Source organism: Gracilinanus agilis, chromosome 4 (genome assembly GCF_016433145.1).
Source record: "Gracilinanus agilis isolate LMUSP501 chromosome 4, AgileGrace, whole genome shotgun sequence".
In the NCBI taxonomy this organism is placed as follows: domain Eukaryota; kingdom Metazoa; phylum Chordata; class Mammalia; order Didelphimorphia; family Didelphidae; genus Gracilinanus; species Gracilinanus agilis.
The window spans coordinates 291,378,954-291,398,658 of NC_058133.1; the positions used below are offsets into that span (position 1 = coordinate 291,378,954).

General features: G+C 34.4%; 1 protein-coding gene across 2 annotated transcripts in view; it reads left to right on the forward strand.

The window, feature by feature from the left end:
• The first annotated feature begins 829 nt into the window (after positions 1–829).
• TINAG (tubulointerstitial nephritis antigen) overlaps positions 830–19,705 on the forward strand; it is a 175,110-nt gene continuing 156,234 nt past the window's right edge. The window contains exons 1-4 of one of the 2 annotated variants that reach the window (XM_044675883.1): positions 830–1,263; positions 3,994–4,015; positions 8,724–8,789; positions 10,730–10,819. In XM_044675883.1, coding sequence (XP_044531818.1) covers positions 933–1,263; positions 3,994–4,015; positions 8,724–8,789; positions 10,730–10,819 — 509 coding nt within the window. In that variant the 5' untranslated portion in view covers positions 830–932. The remainder of the gene's footprint in view (positions 1,264–3,993; positions 4,016–8,723; positions 8,790–10,729; positions 10,820–19,705) is intronic. The other variant, XM_044675882.1, reaches the window with a different exon arrangement.

A 19,705-nucleotide genomic window follows, 5' to 3' on the forward strand; every position in this document is an offset into this window, starting at 1 on the left:
AACTCGGGTTTTCCCAACTTTGAGGCTGGCTCTTTCCCCTCCACACGAAGCTGTCTCTCAACTTCTTATGTGATGGAAAAAACACATGATAAGTATCAAGTGCTAGAGAAGCATTTCTGACCTTCAAAATTTCCTCCCTAACTTCTTGGCACCTTCTGCTTTTTTCAATGGCAAAGGAGAATTGTCTTTCCTTTGCCATATGGTAGGCTGAATATACTGCGGATTCTCAAATCAGTGCCAAGCATGGGTGTAATTTGGAAGAACTAAGATCCCCCTCATGAGATTTCCAGCTACATTAAGTTCTACTAAGCCTCTCAAAAATGGTTTTGATAGGTAAATTTGGTACAGATGGGAAATGAATTCAGTGTGTGACCAGGCATGATTTAGAACAACTGTTTATTGATATGACAGATCTTTGGAGGCAATCTCATGAGAGTCTGGATTTTAGTTGCCAGGCAAGTAGGAGTGAATAAATTGAGTCTTAGTATTTTAAATGACCCCCTAAGTAATCATCTGGGCCATGTATATTCTGAAGAGGTCTCTGGTTTAAGATCCAAGATGTGGGACCAGACTATACTTCATATGGCTATTCAGAAAAATTGTGCTTTCCCCCCAAAATGGCAAAGAAGAATTTTAAAGCATCCTAAAATATAACAAAAATTTTAACTCTAGAGGAATGACAATTGTCTGTTTTAAACACTTACTTTTATCTTGGTTAAACACTGAAACTTGTGATTAATATTTAACCACGTGATGTTTATTCAGTTCAAGTAAGAGACCAGTGTGTAGGTTCTCGGTGAGACACATTGCCAGCCACAACCAGGATATTCAAACGAATCTAAGGAATCGTCAGTAGGATCACCTCCGTGACAGATATTAGATTACCTTGTCACTATAACAGAAGGTGGGAGAAGTGATCTGGTGACCAGAGGATGTGGACCTGGTACAAAATACTAATTTTCTCTTACCTCGTGACAGAAATTTGGATGGAAAGGCAATTTGTCTCCCGGAGAGATATGACACTAGAAGCTTATTCTACTTGGAACCACACCGATTTGGAAAGGACAAGATTTAAAAGAGCTCTTTACAAGGGGCATTACTGTAGGACTCGTGGTTGTTGTGAAGACAGAAATGATGACTGCATAATTCATTTCTATGAGGCAAATGCCATGTGTTACTGTGATAAATTCTGTGAAAGAGAAAATTCTGATTGCTGTCCTGATTACAAGTCCTTTTGCCAAGGAAACAATCAGTATCAAAAAGGTAGGCACTGGGAAAGCATCACATAAAGAAGGGTTTAACTTTAGGGCAGATGAAAAGGCTCAGAAGACCTGAGATTACTACCGATGGAATGGTTGGCAAATGTCAGGACTCCTTGAGGTATACATGGATGTCTGAAGAGCCTGTTGTGGGAAAAGGGTAGTAGAGAGAGGGCCAGTCTCACAATCAGGAAGATTTGGGTGCATGCCTTGCCTCTCTCTGACACCTAGCTATGTGACCACAGGCAAGTAACTTAACCTTTTATTGCCCCAAGTGACTCTCTAAGAATATGCTTGTAGAGGCATTATTTCTATGAATCTCTAGTGAAAGACTTTCCACAAGGAAGTTTTCTTAAATAGAAGAAATCATGCATCTGGTTAAATAAATAAATTGAAAGGAAGAAAAATAAAAGAAGCAAGATAAAGGTAAATTTAAAAAATGAAAATCAATGAGTGAATAAATCTATTCTGATTCTTTTATTATTGAAATTTATCTTTAATCAAGTTAGTCTGAATTGGAATACCTCCTCAAAAATTTTCTGGTCTAAAAGCATTGGAAGTCCTGAAATTAAATGATTTTGAAAGCATATTCAATTGATGAATGTGTTCTGACAACTTTTCCTCTACCATTTTGTGATATTTTTCTTGCAGATTATCATAGATTTTGAGCTCTGAGGTCAAATCCCACTCACATTTCATTGTAGAGGAAGCTGAGTACCAAGTGATTTTCTCAAAATTATATAAATATTAAGTATTTGAGGTATGATTTGAATCCAGGTCCTCTGACTGAAGAGTCAGTGCTCTTTACACAGAACCATCCAAGTCTCCAGTGATGCTAGTGCAAACAAGGGAATCATAAAAAATCTGCTGTAATTAATTTTTAAAAAATCATTTAATTAATAATTTTGGTCATGTGTATATAACCTTTGATATGAATGGGAATCATGTGTAAATCTTGGAAGTAAAAATGAATTTTTTCTTGAAATAAATTTACTTAGCCTTCTAACAATCTGAGTATCCTTAGGCAAGTCATTTAAGTTCATGAGACTGAATGAATGATTGAAGGGTAGGACTGGATGGGTTCTAAATTCTGTGCAAGCTTAAATTCTATGCTTCTATATTCCAGGGATCATCTTGTTCTCCCTACCCAATCCTTGCATGTCCAGTACTTCTAAATAGTTGCAAAATGTGAAACATGACATCTTGTCCTATATGTTAAAAAATTTCTGATTAGGGTCTAATTAGATGAAACAGTAGTTCAGTAGTCATAGAGGACCATCCAATCCCAATTATGTTCCTTAAAGAGCTATATGAACTTAAGCAAATTGCTTCACATTTTGGGGCCTCAAGTATCTCATCTATAAAAGGAAGGATTTGAAATAGATGACCTGTAGGGTATTTGCCTGTTAAAAATCCAAATCCAAAGATTAATGTTACAATTTGTTTTATTTACTTAAATACATGGAACTTTAAGCAGTTTTGATGGTCATACGTAGATCTCCTTACACATTGGTGTCTATAGATGCAGGCTATGGACACTTTCAAAGTCTAGCTGCTCTACTTTGGAATATGTTCTCTTAGCTAAGAGCAGAATGGTGACACCTATTGGTAGAGATTCTGTATTATTTTTTTTAATTATTCTTTTCTTTTTTTATCACCTTCATTTTGAAATATATCCTTCCCCGTTCTCGACCTTATACCAAGAGAAAAAAAACAATTCATGAAAATGAATACACCAATCAGTATGACAATATAAGCAATATTGTATCCTGGAAGTCTTTTTGGTATAATGGATGGCATGTTATTCTTGATGGTAGAAAGACATGGGTTCAACACACAGCCTTGATGCTTACCAACTGTGTGACATTAAGCAAAACACTTAATTCCACTTGGCCTCAGTTTCTTATTATGGAAAATGGAATTGGCCTAAATGGGTTTCTGAGGTCCTACTCCCTTCAAAATCTACGATCTTATGATTTCCTCATCTGTGGAGGTACAGTTTTTCTCTTCTTTGAGAATAAGATTAGCCATTATAATTATATTATTCAGTTTTGATTTTATGTTATTTTTCATTTATATAATTGTAAATATTGTTTATTAATTTACTTTGCATCTTTTCATATTTCACCAAGGGTTTTCCTCTATATTCTTATTCTTATGATATAGCATAGTTAATAGAAAACAGATCTCTGAATCAGGAAAGTCTAAATTCAAGTCCTGACTCTGTTCCATAGTAGCTATATGCTTCTGAATATATCATACATAAACATTTAAGTGGATCAGAAAACTCTTTTAGAATAGAAGTATCAGAGGTTATCTATATTACTAGAAAGGAACCTCCTTACTTGTGAGTTCCCAATGCCAATGAAATCACAGGTCCAATTCAGTAAATTGTCCCATATCTTGACCCATCACAGGAAAATAAAAGTTATGCTAAGAAGATGGTAGCTCCTCTTTTTATTGTTCTCTCTGAAACTAATGGGAGTGTGTGATGTCACTGTTAGCCTCATTGCACCACGAACTGTGAAAGTAGAGAATGACAACTCGATGAACATCACCATCAAAGTTGGTGCTCCATTAGATAAAACTTTAGAAATAACATTTGTATCATATATTCTTCAAAAAACATACTATCATTTAGCTCTCTGGCAAAAATGTGGTACTTGTGGAACAAAAGAATTTCTGTTTTCCTGTGCTGGAACAAGACATTGGACAAGTGACTCTCTTCATTCAGGAACCACTCCAACTAGCCCAGACCAATAGTCTGATGATTCCTAGAGATCTGCAACCACACTCTGGGATGGATCAATCACAGGTGGATCTATTTTGTCACTTGTATATCTTGTCCTACCCACAGGTGTTTGAAAGTTGGGGCTGTTCAATTAGTTTATATTCTAATAGACATTTAATTATATTCTATGCTAAAATTTTAGAGAACAATATTCATTATGCCTTTTTCTAACATTTTAAATTTTATTTTCAGTTCTATTTATATTGGTATTTAAAAAGATGTTGAAGGCTCAAGTGCTTAAGAAAGACTGGTTTATTATATATGGACTCTTCAAAAATGAATTTATAAGCATTGTTCTAATATAAAGAGATCTGGGTTGCTATTCAGAGGACTTGTATCCCAGTTTTCATTTTGCCAAATATGTGATCTTGTACAAATCACCTTAACTCTACAAACTTCAGTATCCTTTATCTATAGAATGAGGAAGGTGAACTAGATGGCCTCTGGGGTTCCTTCATGCTCTGGCTCTATGACTCCATGTGAGATTATAAACCCATTTTACAAGATAGTAGTAATTTTTAATCTCTTTATTTTCACCTGAACTCAGTAAACAGGATCTCACATAACCATTTTCTTTTCTGTCCTGATCTTTAGGGAAGTGGCACAATGGATAATTTTATTTCATGTAAAATTTTTAAATTGGACTATCATTGTTCGGTTGATGAGGATAATGATGATGAAGATGTTTACCTGCAGTTACAGTTTGCTGAAGAAAATAGCTCAGTACTTTCATTTTAAAAGAATGCCCAGGGTTGACCTTCAGCAAAAGAGTCAATAGTATGTTATTTGTATTAATACATATAAAGACACTTCTTCCCAAAGTGTCATATTTGGTTTTATGGCACTAGAATTTTATTTATAGTTATTTCTTAATTGTCAAGCTTTTGAGAATTGACTGATTTTCCTTACTTTTCTTTACTCTGAGAAACCTTTTTTCAATCAGCATGCTATGAATATAGTCTTAAGAACAGAATTGTGTGAAGTCTTTTTACCTTCTGTCTCTAGACTAGTAAATGTTATCTTTTTTTCATACCTGATGGTAGTCTTGAGTATTTGGATAACTTCAAATGTCAAATATAAAGCTGCAAATGAAATTGTATAAAAAGAAGTAAAATTTGGGAGCAATGATAGATTCATATTGACTAGCAGATCTTTAAGAGGAAGTATACTTTCTCATCTTCCCCCACACCACTTAGGGCCCAAACCATTTCCTTCAAATGTCTGATTGAATTATTGTGAAAATTTTAAAAGTCACACAAGTAGAAATTGTCTTTAGTTTTCCATAACCATAAATTTAATCTATTGACAAGAATTATGTTTTTTGTCTAAGTGCACAATTGGTGTGACAAATTTAACCCGTTAAAAACCTTTGAATTTGTAATACGGATGGATATAACAAACAATTCATCAGGCAGCATAGAATGATGTGGAAAGAATTATAGGAAACCATTTTTTCTCCTTTGAAGTGAGAAACATTTATAATGAATATAATTAAATATATAATTTGGTTACAGCAATACTTTGTCATTTAACTCAATGAAATGCAACTGGTAGGAAGAGAAATGAAGAAAACGATAGCCCCTTACTTCTTCAGAGAACTAGTTTCTAATCTCTTCTCCCTTCCTGTCCCTATCTTATCCCTTCCTCTCTTTCATTCTCTTTCCTTTCTTTCCCTTCTATTACTTTCCCTTCCATTCCTAAAATGTATAAGACAGTGTAAGAAGATATGGATTTGGAAGTTTAAAGACTCTGCATCTCCTTTGTGTGAGACCTTTTCTATTACCCCCATTCCCTTCCTGGGTTGTATCTACTTTATATATATTTTATATTAATCAAACTTCAATCAGTAAATGAGTACTATGTGCCTGACATTGCATGAGGCACTGGGAACACAAGTACAAAGAATTTAATATCTGCATAGGCAATTAACTGACTTTCCAATGGCAGAGACAACAGTTATATATTAAAATACATAAAATATAACTATAAAATTAACATTTAGGTATGTCTACACCTCTTCAAACACACACATATTATTTATCTATCTAAACACCATGTATAAAGTATTCAGGGAAGACTGGTACCTCTGGTGTGAAGACTTGGTAAGCTTTTTTGGGGGGCTGCTTTTCTCCTTTGGTGTCCATCTGTGGGCCAGCTTTGACCCATGGCTTCAAGAAACTGTAGTATACACAGCAGCTACACCTCAGGAAAATCATCTCTGCAGACGGGCTAAACTTGGTTGGAAGTATTTGATAAGCCTCAAACATGCTGATGAGTTAGGGGAATATCTCCACCAAGCATGTGAAATTTTTAAGGAGCTGATGAGAACAATTTATTATAAAGGCAAAGAAAGTGGGAGAAGGAGGCACTGTGAAGCACTTAGAGCTTGGTCAGACATGGAAGACAATGAGATCTTCTACTGCAACTCAAATCATCAGAATCATCTTGAATTTTGTCTTGCTACTAGGCTTGGATGACTGGGAAAAGAGCGAGGCTCATGACTTTATGTAACTGTTTCACTTAAATTTATTTCAATGCACAAATCAAGACATCACCTTGTTCATGATGTCTTTGGTCTTCAAAAATTAAGGATGAACAGCAACATCTCTACACACAAAATAGTTTTAAAAAGAGGTACATGGCTTTATATTCACACATTATCATTTCTGTTAGTGGGAAAAATTCCCTCAGATCAAGAACTGTCACTTTTGCTTTTGTATAATCAATTACAAGCACAAAGTCAGACATATAATAATCAGGTACTTTATAAATGTTTTCAGGGATATGGAGTTTTAAAATATTAATATCATTTAGGACTGAGTGACCTAAAGGGCAAATGATGATCACTGAAATAGGATAATTGTGAGAAATTCTTCCTAAAATTTTTAAACATATGTTTAACATATTTAAGGTAATTCCTCAAAGATTATGAAAAGATTTTAAAGCTTCTGCCCATTATGATCAATGGTTGTGTCTATGAATAGAAAAAGTTTGTGTTGCTAAGAACCATCACTATAGGAATTATACAGGATTTATAAATCATACCCTCTCATCACAGATAAGTATCATCTTCCAAGTGTTAATTCGATACAAAGGACATGTCTGAAAATCTGTTCTGTCTAATATAGATCATGCTTCTTAGAACAGTATCATCTATTTGGGAAGGGAGGAGTAAGCTGAGCTTGTGGACATTGGAAAGCTCACCATGAATGGTGGCATGGATGTTTGATCAATTGTGCAGTGATACTTTCCAGATATCATGTTGAAGTGCCCTTGCTCTACTTAGCTCATATACTTGGACAAGGTTATTGACCATTTTCAGTTGACAATTTAAGACATTTTTAGTTGTAATAAATTGAAATCAGATTTTTCAAAAGGAATGTAGATGGGAGTATGCAATTTTTTCTACTGCATAAAAGCTTTCTTCTGAGAGAAATCTCAGAGATTATTTTATTTTCATTTTTAAATGAACTAGTTAACATTATTTTATATTTTAACCAGAAACAATGCAAGTCTGCCATGTTTACAGAATAATGTTATAGCTACCTAAGCATAGTTTATGTTTTCATTTTTCTTTAAAAAAGAACTATCAGGGGGCAGCTGGGTAGCTCAGTGGAGTGAGAGCCATGCCTAGAGACAGGAGGTCCTAGGTTCAAACCCGGCCTCAGCCACTTCCCAGCTGTGTGACCCTGGGCAAGTCACTTGACCCCCATTGCCCACCCTTACCACTCTTCCACCTATGAGACAATACACCGAAGTACAAGGGTTTAAAAAAAAAAAAAGGAATTCTAAAAAAGAACTATCAGCATCCAACTTAGATTCCTTTTAACTTATTTGCTTAAACATATTGGTTTTTTTTTAAACTCTTAACTTCTGTGTATTGACTTATAGGTGGAAGATTGGTAAGGGTAGGCAATGGGGGTCAAGTGACTTGCCCAGGGTCACACAGTTGGGAAGTGTCTGAGGCCAGATTTGAACCTAGGACCTCCTGTCTCTAGGCCTGGCTCTCAATCCACTGAGCTACCCAGCTGCCCCTAAACATATTGGTTTTTTAATGAGAATGGTTCATGATTAAATCATGTAATAATCTTATTTTTCTAAATTATGGAATTATCTTCCAAGGGACATAATATACATTTTTAAAGACTGTAGTACAGTGATGGTAAACCTTTTAGAGATGGAGTGCCATCCCCCCCCCAAAGAGACTAACTGCCATGCCACATCCTACCAGAGACTGAGTGTTGTCCCTTCCCCTTTATCCTAGATGAGGGGGGGAAGAAGCACTCCCACTGGGGCTGGGCAAAGGGGAGGGTGATATGAGAAATGTCCTCAGGCACCTTTGGAGAGGGAGAGGGAAGCAGCCTTACCCAGACCCATTCTGGCTTTCTAGTAAGGAACTCTGTGCTACCTCAATGGCCATCAGGTGTACCCACAGAGAGGTCTTAGTGTGCTATTTGTGGCATACCTACTATATGTTTGCCATCCCAACTATAGTACTAAGAATTTCTTTGGAATTCAATATATGGACTGTGCCAAATTAGAAATTCCCTTCATCAAACTGGTACCAATGTGTCCATATTGTATAAAACCAATTAAAATTATAATATACTTGTGTTAATGCACTTGAACTGAATTTAGTATTTTTCCCTTACTTATTTGTACATTATGTTGGCAGGTTGCCTCAGAGATGGTCAACATTATGGAGAAGGATCTGTAATTAAAGAAAACTGCAATAGCTGGTAATGATTTTAAGAGCCTAAAAGTAAATTATTTTTTGTGGTGATTTTCTTTTCTTTTCCTTTCCTTTCTCTTCTTTTCTCTTCCACTGTCTATCAATAATATTATGAATTATGAAACTATTCCTTATTTAAACAAAGAAGGATAATGTTAAAAATGATTAAGACAGTTTTTATCTTTCTTTTCAGCCCACTTTGATTTTTATGAATATTGCCTATCAAAATACATATGCATTTAAACCACTATTTAATGTTCCTATTCTCTAAAAGCAAATGTTTTAACTTGATTTCTGCTAAGAAAAACAAAAAATGGTGTTCAAAATTTAACAAGATGGCATTTAAACATTAATACACAGTAGGACACAGAAGTCAAGTCTTGGTTACAAAATTTAATTAAAATCTCATCATCAAATTGATTGACTTATAGTAGGGTTGCAAGTATGTAATCTTTATTCTATTTAAATTCAACTTTTACTAGATATTTAAAATGTTTAGATGGGGACATATTGAAGCCATCTCCAATTGTTAAATTTTCAGTGTGAACATTTCTACCTTGGAAATTGGTAAATACTGCAAATCAAGGCTTTATTTATTCCTTTAGTGACTTAAGAAACCTTCAGAGAAAATTGTAATGCAAATTAAACTCAAAAAGTGTGGCATTCATACTGTCTTCCCTTCCCCACTTCCACTGCAGGAGATCTAGTCGTTAAACATTTACCATCGCACCCTCTGTGTACATTGCATAACATAATAAGGATTTATTAAATTGAATAAGCCAAGTGTTTGTCCTCCAGTAGCTTACAATCTACTGAAGGGGATAAGACAACTACAAAAGTAACTATCATAAAACATATGAAGTATTCAATCTATAAAGAAGGTAGAAATATAGTGCTATTATAGTTCAAAGGAGGAAGATGCCACTTCTGGTTGAAAAGATCATAGGGAAAATGTAGCTTCTGAGCTGAGCTTTCAGCTATAGGTAGAATTTTTATGAAGAGCGATGGGGAAGGACATATGAGGCATAGACAATGTTAGAAGAATGAGTGTGTTGATAAATGTTTATCAACCAGCTCTCCAAAATGAATGTAGTACACACTTTTAAGTATAAGCTGATTTCTTTATATTTTCTTCATCACTTTATTACGTTTGGATAATCAACAAAACAATAAATCAATTCCTCACTTGTAGCATTATGTGATTATCTCATCTCCAAAGTGATGTTCACAATGAAAATTTAACAATTGACTTTTGAAGTCAGTATGACTTCTGAAGCCAGCATGGCTCAAGCACACCAGTGAATATAAAGGAAGGAGTAGAAGCAGGGGTATTCTATAAAATATTATGCAGAATGATGAAACAATTGCATGTGTGTGTGTTTGTGTGTGTGTGTGACTGATGAACTTTGAGTATGCATTTTTTGCATAGAGATTGGAAATGGATGGAAGCCAGGTTCGTGGACTTGCAGTATGTACTAAGGAACTTGAAATAGTGGATATTCCCTGTCATTTCTAAAAGTCTGACTAGAATAAAGGGAAAGAGATTTTGTGATTATTCAAGGAATTTCCATGGTTGAAGGCACTATCATTAAAATGAGTGACCAGCAGATACTTACAATTGAATGTAAAAGAACTTGTGCCAAAGAAGAGTTTATAAAATACAATAGGAGCATACAAAAACACTTTTTCTTCTCACCTGTCCCTAAAGTCAGATGAAGTAGTATATTAGAGTAAAAAAGATAAAATAGTAATACAGGCACATCTAGTGGTATTCTATTATAGTCAGTTAAATTTGTTTATTTTCAGTAAGAGGCCAATAGCCAGAGTACTAAAATCAATCCAAGAAATGCATTTTTGTAATAATAATGCATCATTTTTGCTACTTATTTTGAAATGTGCTTATTGCTCTGGGGTTAATTCTCATTTGTATTTCTTATATCTTTTTAGCACATGCTCAGGCCAGCAGTGGCGATGCTCCCAGCACATATGCCTTGTTCGCCCAGAATTAATTGAAAACGTCAATACTAGAGATAATGGGTGAGGAAAACAAATTTCTTTTATAAGCTTTTCATGACATAATTGAATTCCAGCAACACCTGTTTACTTCCCAGGTTCCAAATGATGCCTAATTCTTGTTTCCAAAATGACCTTTCCTAAAACAGAAAATAAATTTTAAAAAAAGCTAAAAGGTAAATGGGAAAGGAGATAATAGGGCATAAACCATGTATTATACAAAACATTGAAGTGTGACTAGAAATTAAAGATTATTGCATATAAATAATATAGAAACCAGAGGCAGTATACGAAGCAAAAACTGACTACAGTATCAAAGAAAGAAAATTTTATTGAGGGGGAATACAACAAAATTCTAGTCACTTTTGTTTCAAATAACTCTGACTTAGGGGAAATCATTTTACTATACCAGAATTAAGTCTAAACAAAATTGTGAAGTGGTCCAGGTTTCTCTTTTGTGCCCAACCTGATCTTAGTCTTAAATCTATCTATCCACCTATACCCACCCACACACTGGATACCCACCTAGCCCAGCCCAGATTCTCCCAAACCACACTTCACAGACAGCTCCTTCTTCTACCTATATAACGTAACTGAATGTCTATAGCTAAATGACATAAAGATAGCCATTTTGTCCATTCAAATTCTCTGAGATAACTCAAAAATCAGTGAAATCTGTTAAAATCTTTGGTGTTGTGATTCACTGAATGTATGTCATAATAGAAGCAAGACTTCTAACTATTGCTTGGCCATGAATTTGAAGTGTAACCATTGAGATGGACCCATATATGATTTGCAAAATTATGGAATCCATTCATTTCAACAAGCATTTATTAGACTCTTATTATCTGCCAGGCATGCTTCTAGATCCTGAGGACAAAGACAAAAATGAGAAAGTATCTTCTCCTTCAAGGAACTTATTTAGACAAAATGCTTTCTAATATTCCTTCTAACTCCTTAAATCTTGTGATTTATCCATCATACTTTACAACTTCTTGCTATGGTGTAGTCTAGACATCTTTTAAGTTGTCTTGCAGAAAATCAAGATAGGGTAAGATATGCTAATGGGCATTTGATTTATTTTTATGAGATAACGTGTCAGTGAATAAAGGAGCTAATTTGGGATTCAAGACTGTTTTGTGTGTGTGTGTGTGTGTATGTGTGTGTGTGTGTGTGTGTGTGTGTGTTAGAGAGACAGAGACAGAGACACACACACACACAGAGAGAGAGAGAGAGAGAGAGAGAGAGAGAACGTGATTTTATCATATAGTCAATTCTGATTAATCCGAGTTGGACTAGATTTATTTACCTGGGAATAAGAAAAGGGAGGACCTCTTCTCTTCATCTAAAAGGAATAGGTGTCCTTCCTCCACAAAGTCAACAAGCATTTAATGAGCACTTATTTTTTATCAGACTTTGTGCTAGTGACATAAAGAAAGGCAAAAATAAAAACAAAAACAGTGTCTGCTCTGAAGGAACTTGCATTCTTTTTTTAATTGAAAAAATTAATTAATTAGTTTTGAATGTTTTTCCATGGTTACATGATCCATGTTCTTTCCCTCCCCTCCAACTCCGCCTCTCTCATAGCCAATGAGCAATTCCACTGGGTTTTACATGTATCATTGATCAAGACCTATTTCCATATTATTGATAATTGCACTAGGGTGATCATTTACAGTTTACATCCCCAAACTTATCCCCATTGAACTATGTGGATCAAACAGTTGTTTTTCTTCTGTGTTTCTACTCCCACAGTTCTTTCTCTGGATGTGGATAGTTTTCTTTCTTGTAAGTCCCTCAGAATTGTCCTGGGTCATTGTATTGCTGCTAGTAGAGAAGTCCGTTATATTCGATTGTACCACAGTGTATCAGTCTCTGTGTATAATGTTTTCCTGGACCTGCTCCTTTCACTCTGCATCAATTCTTGGAGGTCTTTCCAGTACATATGTGTAAGGGAGAAATAGGGGTTTTATGGGTTCAATATATTAAAAGGTGGTCGTCAGGGGAAATTTCCCCAATTAAGGAATAATATCAAGTCAAAATTGACTTTTATGGTGATTTATTTATTTATAGTTAGGAAGTTTGAAGGTAGGGAAACTGAGAGAGAGAAACTCTGGCCTTAAGGATTTAGAGGTCCAGCAGAGGGGCACAGAGGTTAATTAAACAAGGCTTCTAGCCACAAGGCCTTTTACAATTAGAGAGGCAAGAGAGGCCTCCCTGAGGGTAGAGCCTCCAGAAATGCCAAGGGAAGAGAAAGAGAGTCAGCCTAACTTACCCATGTGGAACAGTCTTGGTCATGAACCAGCAAAGCTCCCTCAGGTCCCCTTCACCAAACCAGCCACAGCCTCACTCCCTCTCCCCTCCTTGGAAAGGCCACATATATATCACTTCCAGTGCCTTCCCCTAGCCTGTGTGTCCAATCACAATAGACACTTTCTCATAGAAAGCTTAGGGGGAGGTCCATTGATTCTGATTGGTTACTTACTCTAGCACACATGAGTAAGGACTTCCCAGAATTGGAAGGTACTCTTACCTTTGGTGATTAAATCTAAAGATGGGCAGTGTAGACTTAATCTAATTATCACACATGGAATTCATTCAGTTCATTATTTCTTATAGGACAATAGTATTCCATCACCATCAGATATCACAATTTATTCAGCCATTTCCCAACCAAAGGCCATCCCCTCATTTTCCAATTTTTTGCCACTACAAGAGTGCAGTTATAAGTATTTTTGTAGAAGTCTTTTCCCTTATTATCTCTTTGGGGGTAAAAACACAGCAGTGGTATGGCTGGATCAAAGGGCAAAAATTCTTTTAAATCCCTTTGGGCATAAGGAACTTGCATTCTAATGGAAGAGACAACTTGCAAATGACTGGGTAGGTAGAAGTTATATATATATATATAGACTAATAATAGGTGGGACTAGAGCTGAGTTTGTTTTTTTTTAAACCCTTGTACTTCGGTGTATTGTCTCATAGGTGGAAGAGTGGTAAGGGTGGGCAATGGGGGTCAAGTGACTTGCCCAGGGTCACACAGCTGGGAAGTGGCTGAGGCCGGGTTTGAACCTAGGACCTCCTGTCTCTAGGCCTGACTCTCACTCCACTGAGCTACCCAGCTGCCCCCTAGAGCTGAATTTTGAAAGTGGGGAGAAAGGAGAAAGGGGCAAGCATTTTTAAATCATTATTAATGATTTAATTTTATGATTTAATGATTTAAATATAATAAAATGATTTAAATTTAATTAAATCATTATTAATGATTTAATAAATTAATAATAAATTAATAATTCAAATCATTATTAATTAATATTAGTGTTATTAATTAAATTATTAAATTAAATAATTACAATATTATTAATGTGCCAGGTACTGTGCTTTACAAATGATAGCAGTCAGGAAAACTAAGGATCTGAGCTGAGGGGGTGGAGCATTCCAGGCCTGGAGGCTGGACAACAAATGGAAATGCAAGAATTCAAGAAAGGAAATGTCATATTAGAGAAACATAAAAGTACGTCATTTTAGCAGGTTGATAGTGTAGAAGGGGGTAAAAGATGGGGCCAGGTCATGGAGAGCTTTATATGCCAAAGAAAAGAATTTAGATAGAGAACCAAAGGGGTTCATAGACAAATGACATGGTCAGATCCACACTTAAGAAGAATCATCTTACAGAAAAATAAATACAATTAACCTTCTTATAAGAGCAAGGACCAAGCCTCTTGAATTTTATTTAGAGCTCTTCTAAAACATTCTCAATAGAGAATTATTAATGGGAAAGCTTTACACCCCAAGAAGAAAATGTTTTCCTTTCCTTTCTCTAGACGTATTTCATGCCCTTCATTTTCTTCTCCAATTCTTTCAGAGCTTGTACTGTGACTTCTAGTGTGTTAAGTTAATAACAATGGGAAGTCAAGATAAAGTGGATTCTTGGGAGAAAGTATTTCTGAAGGAAGTGAACAAAAGACAGTTGTGTAGAGATAAGTGAGGTGAAAGTAGGGGCTAAAAGCCAGTGAATGCATGAAATATGGTGAGGTGAATAGAGTCAGCCTTGGAGCCAGAGAGATTTGGGTTCAAGACTTTTCTCTGTCATACATTAACTGTGTGACTCTCAGGAAATTATTTAAACAGGCAATTTTATAAGTTGTAAGTTGTAGAGTAGATGCTGACTTGCAGTGTTAGAGGAGTTGCCTTTACCAACAAAATAATAGACTTGATTTAAAAAATGAAAAAATTATTTAAATCCTTTGGAAGCTGTGTAATATAGAAACAGTGATATCACAAAAACCTTTCTAATATTTCTAATTAATAATAATATGCTTCCATGATAACATTATATAGCATTCTAAGATTCACAAAATGCTTTATATAGAAGAAAGTAAACTCTTATAAACCAATAATGGCCCAACTGTTTTGAATAGAAAAGTTACTTCTTGGTTAACTTTGTATTCTCTATTTCTAAGCCAGTACTATATTGCTTTCCTTATTACTGTTTTATAAGACATTTTGAGATCTGGTACTGTAAGGCCACTTTCTTTCATATTTTTTATTGCTTCTTTTAATATTCTTGACATTTTGCTCTTCCAGATGAATTTTGTTATTATTCTTTCTATAATTTTTTGGTAGTTTGATTGGTAGGGCACTGAATAAGTAAATTAATGAGAAAGAATCAACATTTTTTATTATACTGGCTCAATCTATCCTTGAGCCATTAATATTTTTCCAATTCTTTAAAGTTGTCTTTCTTGGTGTGAAAATATTTTTGTTTGTTCATGAGAGTTCTGGATTTGTTTTGGCAGGTAGACCCCCCTATCTCTTGCTTCTGGACTTTGTTCTTAATAGATAGAAATGTTGATGTTGATTTATTTTATATATTACAACTTTGCTAAAGTTGTTAATTGTTTCAATTAGTTTTTTAGTTGATTTTCTATGATTTTTTAAAAATTATGTCATAATGTATCTGCAAGGAATTGTAGTTTCATTTTTTCATTACCTATTTTAGTTTCTTCAGTTTCTTTTTCTTGTCTTATTTTTATAGTTAGTATTTCTAGAACAATATTGACTAGTAGGGGTGATGATGGACATCCTTGCTTCACCTGTGATCTTATTGGGAAGGCTCCTAGATTATTCCTATTACAAATAATGCTTGCTGATGGTTTTACATATACTAATTATAATTTTAGAGCAAACCTCATTTATTCCTATTCTTTCTAATTTTTTTAAAAAGGAATGGGTGTTATATTTTGTCAAAAGCTTTTTTTTTGCATCTATTGAAACAAGTACATTTTTCTTGTTTTTTTTAATTGTTGATACAGTGAATTATGCTAATATTTTTCTTAAAATTGAACTAACTCTCACTTCCTAGCATAAATCCTACTTGGTCATAGGGTATGATCTTTTTGATATATTTCTGTAGTCTCTTTGCTAGTATTTTATTCAAAAATTTTACATCAATATTTATTAGGAAAATTGGTCCATAATTTTCTTCCTCAAATTTTGCTTTATGTATTAGCACTGTATTTGTGTCATAAAAGGTTGAGCTAATTCTTTGCACATTTTTTCCAATTAATTATATAGTATGGGAGTTAATTGTTCTCTAAATATTTGGTAGAATTCAGTTGTAAATCCATCTGGTACTGGGGATTTTTTCTGAGAGAACACATTTCTGGCTCATTCAACTTCATTTTTATTATTTATAAAGAATTGTTTAAGTATTCTATTTCTTCTGTGAATCTGAGCAATTTATATTTCTATGAATATTCATCTATTTCACTTAATTGTAAGATTGATTGGCATATAATTGGTCAAAATAGCTCTTAATAATTGCTTTAATTTCTTTTTCATTGGTGATACTTCCATCCTTTTCAATTTTAATGTTGGTATTGGTTTTCTTCTTTTTTTAAAAATCAAATTAAGCAATGTTTTTTTTTCTATTTTGTTTTATTTTTCTTATAGCCAACTACTAGTTTTATCAACTAATTCATTTTTTCTTTTAATTTTATTAATCTATCCTTTGTTTTTTCAGGATTTCCAAAGTGGTGTCTAATTGGGGACTTATATTCTTTTACTAGTTTTTTTAACTGTATATCCAATTCAGTGATGTGTTCTTTCTCTATTTTATTGATATAAACTTTCAGAGATATTAATTTCCCCCTAAATACTGCTTTAATTAAATGTCACACATTTTGGTATGCTATCATGAAATTATTGATTATTTCTAGGATTTATTCTTTAACCCATTTATTCTTTAGGATTAGAACATCTAGTTTCCAATTAATTTCTAAGCTATCTTCATAGCCCTTTATTGAATGTGATTTAAAAAAATTATGATCTGGAAAATGATCCATTTAATATCATTACCTTTCTGCATTTTTATGTCAGCTTTGTACACCTTATTATATGATCCATTTTTGTGAAGGTGCCATGGACATCTGAGAAAAAGATTTTCTCCCTTGTATTTCCATTCCATTTTCTCTAGAGGTCTCATATTTGGCTTTTCTAATACATTGATATCCTTAAATTCTTATTTATTTTATGGCTAGATGTATCTAGTTCTGAGAGGGATTAGTTGATGTCCCCTGCCAGTATAGTTTTATATAGTTTTAGTGTCTGTTTTCTTCTGTAACTCATTTAAATTTTCTTTAATAATTTGCATGCTATGCCATTTGACGTATATATGTTTAGTTTTGATATTATTTCATTATCTATGCTACTATCTACTAATCTGCTCTAGTACCTGTGTCTAGTCACATTCTGTGTGTCTCATTATTACAAGTGTGTTTTTTGTTTTTCCTTATCTCTCTCTTTCTGTCTCTCTCTCTCTCTCCCCTATCCTTCCTCAAAAGTCTTTTTGGCTTCTGACCACTGCTTCTCTTAATTTACTCTCTCTTCTACTAGCTTCCCCTTTCTCTTATCTCCTTCCTCTCCTATTTCCTTGTTAGGTAAGATTTCTACGTCCATATGAGTGTGTATGTCATTCTCTTTTTGAACCAATCCTGATAAGAGTGAAATTCAAACTTTACCAGACACCCTGCCATTTTCTCTTCCAGTGTAAAAACTCTTCTTCATGTTTGGAGTGGAATGTTGGGAATGTTCATATGGTTGCTTCCTATACTCAACCATCTTAGCTTCCCTTCCTCTATTTCATTCATTCCAATAACCCCATGAAATAGGTATTAGAGGCCTTTGGGGTATGGGGTGGGGTGACTGGATTTCCATTCTTATGATTTCATAAGCATTAGGATTTCCCAGTGTGGAAGTTGCTACTTTCCAATTATAAAGATATTCTTTGTAATTTATAGTCTTACAATTCCCTGGGGTAGTGAGAATGTGTCCAAGATAAGACTTGAACCCAGGAATTTCTGATTTTAAAGCTTATGATAACAATAACAATGATGAAACTTAGCATTTATATACCATAATAGGGCTTGCAGAATTTTTATGTATATCATCTCATTGGATCCTCACAATATATTTGTGGAGTAGGTTATGTCATTTTCTCCATTTTAGAGAAGAGGAATCTAAAGTAGAAAGAAATTAAGGGACTTACTCAGGGTAACACAACTGAAGAGGAATTAAAATAGATTTGTAACATATTCTTAAGTCTGAGACAAGTATTTTGTATCTTATGCCATTTAGCTGCCATTACCACTAACTTATTATATACTATACTATGTTGCCTTTCTATACCTAGAGGTATTCTTATTTCCATTTTCCAATAAGGAAACCATGGCTCATTAAGATGAAATGACTGACTTTACGGTCATACAACTAGTAAGAATAAGAGATAGGTCTATAGTGTTTTTATTTCTCCTTACTACTGACCACTATTAGTGATAGTTTAGTGAGCCAAATTGAAACCCATAAACTTTCTGGTGTGAGAAAGCATTTTGTTATAGTAGCTGAGTCTCTTTATGGGAAATTCTCTAAAGGTATGAAAGTATAACTTGGTGTCCTGAAATATACTGGGCCCTTTTTCAAGAGGTACATTCCTCTAAGAAACCGCTTTATCATGATTTCTTATTGTTATTAACTGAGTACATCAGTAGGCATAGTCCCAACTCTGAAAGAATGCAGAAAAAAATGAAGGGTCGCAAATAGTTCTAGAGGAAAGGAAAACAGCATTCTTAAGGAGGAAAGCTCTCACATAAATTATTCTCTATTGAGAATGCTTTAGGAGAGCCTTGTTCCTTGACCTTTTTGGGGTAATGTTTTTCAATATTGGCATCTCTATTTAAAAGGCTTTAAGTGGCTGTATATTTTTTAATCTTTTATTTAATTTTATTTTTCAACATACCCTTATTTTCTTTCCTGTCTATTTCTCCCTATGCCAACTTAAGAGAAAAGAAAAAAGAAAGTGAATCTATAATAAATGTGCATACTCTGATTTTTATTTGTTACATGGGTTTTGTTTTTCTTTTTTCATTAGTGAAGGAAGGGATGGAAAGGATAATAAAAAAGCTTAATAACTTAAATAAAGAGATTTAAAATTTCCCCTACATTGTTCAAGTCCAAAAATAGTTTTTTTTTAACATTTATTAATATTCATTTTTGACATGGTTACATGATTCATGCTCCACGTTTCCCCTTCAACCCCCCCCCCCGCACCCCCCCCACCCTTGGCCGATGCGCGTTTCCACTAGTTTTGTCATGTGTCCTTGAACAAGACCAATTTCCAAATTGTTGGTAGTTGCATTGGTGTGGTAGTTTCGAGTCCACACCCTCAATCATGTCCACCCCGACCCATGCGTTCAAGCAGTTGTTTTTCTTATATGTTTCCTCTCCTGCAGTCCTTCCTCTGAATGTGGGTAGCGTCTTTACCATAAATCCCTCAGAATTGTCCTGGGTCATTGTATTGCTGCTGGTACAGAGGTCCATTACATTCAATTTTACCACAGTATATCAGTCTCTGTG